Raw genomic sequence first — 4,999 nt, forward strand, 5'->3', positions numbered from 1 at the left:
AAAACGGTGATTTGTTTACCGAGGTTCGGTTCCAAAGAACCTAGTCCCTGTTGAGGAGGCCACAAAGGCCGGGTCTATTCCAACCCTTTCCCTCTCTCAATCGGTCACATAGACCGGTCGAGGCTTCTCCTAAATCACTTGGGTCACTAAGACCCCACAAGGATCACCACACACTTAGGTGTCTCTTGCTCGCTTTACAAAGCACTTAGAGGAAATAGAATGAGAAGGAGAAAGCAATCCAAGCAACAAGAGCAACAAAAGAAACACAAATGATCCTCTCTCAAGTCTCTAGGCAATAGAGTTGATTTTGGAGCTTGGAGGGAATTTAATGCTTTGATTGTGTCTTTGGAGTATTGCCTTTGCTATTGTATTGAATGTGAAGCTCAAAAAACTTGGATGGCTTGAATGGAGGTGGCTAGGGGGTATTTATAGCCTCCTACCACTTCCTAGCCGTTGGATGACTTTGCTGTCGATGGACACACCGGACAATCCGGTGGTGCGCCGGACATGACACTGTTCAGTGTCCAATGCGTGCCACGTCAACTGCCCGTTAGGGTTTGGAGCGGTTGACCATTGAAGTCCTTTGTCTTCTTACTGCATCGGATAGTCTGGTGGCACACCGGACAGTCTGGTGCGTTCTGACTTCATAGCTTTGACCTCTGACTTCTACACTGTACACTTTTACTGTTCACCGCATTCGACCGTTGAGCACAGTTGACCGTTGCTCCGTTGGCTCACCGGACATGTCCGGTGCACACCGGACAGTTCGGTGAATTATAGTGGAGCGTCTCTCAGGAAAACCCGAGAGTGGCCAGTTTGCGAGTGTCGCAAAACCTCCCAAGTTATTGGGCCCACATGCACCTATCCTTGTCTCAAAGACCTTAGACGGCTATGCATGTGCACCAAACAACTTAACAGGATCTGTCCGAGTGTCAAAAGGACCCCAGATAAACGACTTACCGCCAAGATCGCATGATTAAGTAAACACAACTCACATACAACCACTTACAGCGGAAATAAATTCTTTATACAAAATGATTACAAGTTACATCAAGATTTTATTATACATCATCGGAGTGATTACAAAATAAAGTGATCCAAAAGAATTACAATTTGAAATGTTATAAAATATTTGTAAATTTAAAAATACATGTTAGCTTAAGTGACAATCCTCAATAAAGAAGTTATAGATGAGATATACTTATGCATATGAGAAGGTCGAGCCCACCAACACTTAGCACCATCCCCAACAGAACAAAATTATAACCTGAAAAAAAACATGGAATAAAATCCTGAGTACGCAATTACTCATCAAGACTTACCCGACTAAAGAAAAGACTCTCAAGGGTATGCTGGTTTGTTGGGAATCAAGGCAAAGCTTATCAAAATTCAAAGACTCAGTTTTGTAGAAAAGCTTACTAGTAGTGGATCCTTATGCCAAAATTTTACTACACAAGTTAAGTACTTTTTCTGAATCTAGATTTGCCTAATCTAGAGCATTCAGTTGTCCTACACTAGCATCATTTTAGCAGATTTAGTTTCGCTTGTTATCTACAATGAGGATTGAAGATCTAGTCTTCATATCCGCGAAGTTCGGCGATCCGAATCGATTAATACCCAGCTGGGGATCTCTAACCACACGACATATGTAGCACTTAACCCTGGCATATGTCAACTCGCCACTGGGTTTCTCAAGACCAGAACGGGTCCCCGCCAACCGAGAGCTCAGTACCCCACCTTCCAGCCTCTTGCCAGGTGGACACACGATACTCTTGCCATCTCTCCACTCCCATTGCGGGCCGACCTTTCTGGTATTGGTCCAGCCGAGGCTAAGCTTACCCATGATGAGGCATGTGGTCAGTTAAAAGGTCCTAGATCAGCAGGCCAACAATCATGCGGTCCTTAAGCGACAAAGACGGGCGATCTTTCCTGCTCAACGTCTGGTCTCAAATTAAACTATTTCTGAAAACCTGGTACCTGTCAGAGGTAGCCTTCTGAAATGATGAAGTCATCAAGGCCTTTGATACCTTCATCATTCCAACCTCTTTTTCTTTGTAAAAACATGATTCATGTATCAAAACATTTTGTTCCTTGTCTATAAGCATACTAAGCACATCTTGCTTTTCAAATCTGGTATCAAGGATGATAATCAATAGTTCAAGGAAGTTATGTAACAAAGGTTTAATCATTTAACTCCTACCGCCTAATGCAACATATTAGTGATAAAAGTTTTAAAACAGCAAAGAGGTGGCAAATGCACCGGGGCTTGTCTGGAATAAACACTAAGTCAGTGTTGTTAGATGACGATCACTTGGTGAGCATCTGCCATCCTGGTACTTGATTCATCTGCTAGATTGGTCCGCCGACATCGCCTCTCAGAGTAGACCATCCTTTGCACCATTTGGGATCAACCTAGACCCTGGCCTTCGCATTTTGATCATTAGCGTACCTATATGATATGTGAGATGCACATGAATGAGCATACAGAGGAATAGCACACTTTAACATAATACTACATAAAAGAGAATTAAACACTTAAAACAAGGCATCACAACTCATATGTGCAGGCACTAGATACTGCTAGCTCTACAATAATCATGACCTTTTAGTTAATCATACCTAACTAAATCATCCAACAACAATAGACTATATATAGGCCATGTCTTCCTTAGCTAAAGTATAATACGAAAAGATTCACTCAATTAGATTCACCACTATCGAACACCTAAGACTAACATATGGATAGAAACAAAGTCACTATCTAAACAATTATCCTTGGTTACTATACATAGCACGCCAACTAAATAAGACATCACACTATTTGGTCTACGAATAAAGCATTATCAAATAGCCTAGCATTCTATAAAACAACATGCTCAACAAATTAAATATTTAAAACACTTATGTGTACTAACCACTACGAAATTCTCCTGTTTTAGTTGAAATCAGCTTAACGATACTACTCATTTTTAGACACTCGAGGTAGCAAGCAACATGAATTCAAGACATCTAATTGTTCGCTAAACATAGAATATAATGACTACTAGCAAAGCTTCAGCGTGCTTAATTAAACCAAATCAGCACGACAATATCGTTAGAACCTGTCGGCTAACCAGATAAAATACTAAACCTATGCTTTGCATTATTAATTTAACTACACATCCAATATATGACTATTCATACTACTCATACTCTTCGCATATTTTATACTTTAAATCTAAGCTTTACCAAACAACTGCAGCACACTTTACTACATAATAAAGAAAGCCAACACATCACATATATATAGAATCAATTCAATTAAGCTTCACATAACCTGCATCTCAACCTAAACTTCACCCAACAAAGATAATATGTCTACTCCACAATTATGAGCATAAATGCACACTTCATAAGAGGAGGCATCTTAATGAATATTTAATATAACAACAACGTACATATGCAACTACTAAAGAATTATTGCAACCAACATGCTTATGCAATCTTTCTCTAAGTCGACTAGTGGAAGCAGCAAAATAGCTCACCAAACTAATGACGGATCCGATCCACACAATTCATCAAACATCTAGTAATGTCGTGTTGATCTTCACTTCCTTCATCTAAACTTCCAGGATAACCCACCTCGGCGTGGGAAGCGGAACAGTGACATGCGGACGGGCTCCATTGGCTAGGTGTGTTGGCCCAGATCACAGAAGCGCGACGGTGTGCACCAGGGCAGGGAGATGACATGGACTTCACCCTAGGCGAATGGCAACGGCGAGTTCGCGACAACGCAGGGAGGTGAACACGGTGGGGCTGAAGGTGAACGGGGTCAAGGATCTACACGGAACAACGCCAAGGAGGACCAGCCAACACTAATCAAGCAGGACTGATGTGCCATGGGGGCGAGCTGAGCAGAATCTGAGCTATTAGGAACAGCATGGAACAGCGACCAGCAAGCTTCGAAGAGGGAGGATTTCGAGTAGGGATGGCAGCGCCGGGGTGACCAGCCTGTCGCAACGAGGATGGCCATCATGGCAACGAACGGAGGGAGGCAACACATTCTGGCACGTTGGCCGAGTGGCACGAATGGCAAGAAACCAAGCAGGGAATGGGAATCGGAGGAGGAACCAGCGTCGAGCAGAATGACGATGGGGCAGAGGCAAAGGTTCGGCGCTGTGTCGATGGCGAGTTGAATCAGTGGCGCGGTTCGATAGCGGAGTCCGATACAACGACGCTGTTAAGCATGTCGAGGGGAGGAGACTCAGCACCTGGGCAACGACATCCATGAGGGGACTCAACCGGCGACCAGGATGACGGCCAGAGGATAAGGGCGAGGGGAGGTCGACCCCGGCGAGGTGGAGTACTGGGCTCCGAGCACAGGAGCAGAGAGGGAGGCGCTGGGAAGTTCCTGGCCGGACTTGGGGAGCCGGGGCTAAGAACGACGGCTCCATGGCTTCACATGGTCGACGGTTGAGAAGGGCAAGGTTGGCGCACGATTTCTGGTGGCTGACCTCCATGCCAGACCGAGCAGGGAAGGTCAAATTGGAAGAGGGCGCGAGCTAGACCAGCTCAGCCAGGGCGTCGGGCTCTGCTCGACGGGTCCGACGAGGGATAAGGAAGGGGCGTGACCCTGGTGGCGCTCGAGCTCCAAGCTCAAGGGGCACGATGGGGAATAGAGCGAGCAGGGAGAAGGCGCTTTGGAAATCCTCCAGAACGATGCGGCTCAGGATGAGGATTGAGGAAGCGGTGGAAGGAGATAAGATTAGGTGCTCGTGGCGTTGATTCAAGGGACATTTACATTTCACCCACTAGTCTCGACGTCTTGCTCAGATTTACCCCCGCCCAAATTCTCTACTCAGTTTTGTCCTCCTATCTTCACAACCCACTCAAAAATCCCCTCACGGCGCTATTCCATCCGTCAAAAGCCTCTTACAGGTGGACCTGACAGCTTACAAGTGGGACCCGCATAGCTTCATAGTGAGAAAAAAGGCGCAGAAAAAAAGGACACAAAATGCTG

The 4,999-nt window shown here is 45.1% G+C and overlaps 1 protein-coding gene across 1 annotated transcript; it reads right to left on the minus strand.

The window, feature by feature from the left end:
* Window positions 1-2,024: 2,024 nt before the first annotated feature.
* Window positions 2,025-4,735, minus strand: LOC118472183 (uncharacterized). The gene is made up of 2 exons (XM_035959919.1): window positions 3,525-4,735; window positions 2,025-2,449 (listed from the first exon to the last, which is right to left on the minus strand). Exon 1 carries the CDS (start codon window positions 4,497-4,499, stop codon window positions 3,909-3,911), a length of 591 nt encoding a protein of 196 aa, XP_035815812.1. The 5' UTR covers window positions 4,500-4,735; the 3' UTR covers window positions 2,025-2,449; window positions 3,525-3,908.
* Window positions 4,736-4,999: the final 264 nt, after the last annotated feature.

This window comes from Zea mays, chromosome 6 (assembly GCF_902167145.1).
Source record: "Zea mays cultivar B73 chromosome 6, Zm-B73-REFERENCE-NAM-5.0, whole genome shotgun sequence".
Classification (NCBI taxonomy): Eukaryota; Viridiplantae; Streptophyta; class Magnoliopsida; order Poales; family Poaceae; genus Zea; species Zea mays.

Coding starts and splice junctions, on each gene's coding strand:
- LOC118472183 (XM_035959919.1), bottom strand. CDS start 4,499: ATGGAGGTCAGCCACCAGAAATCGTGCGCCAACCTTGCCCTTCTCAAC.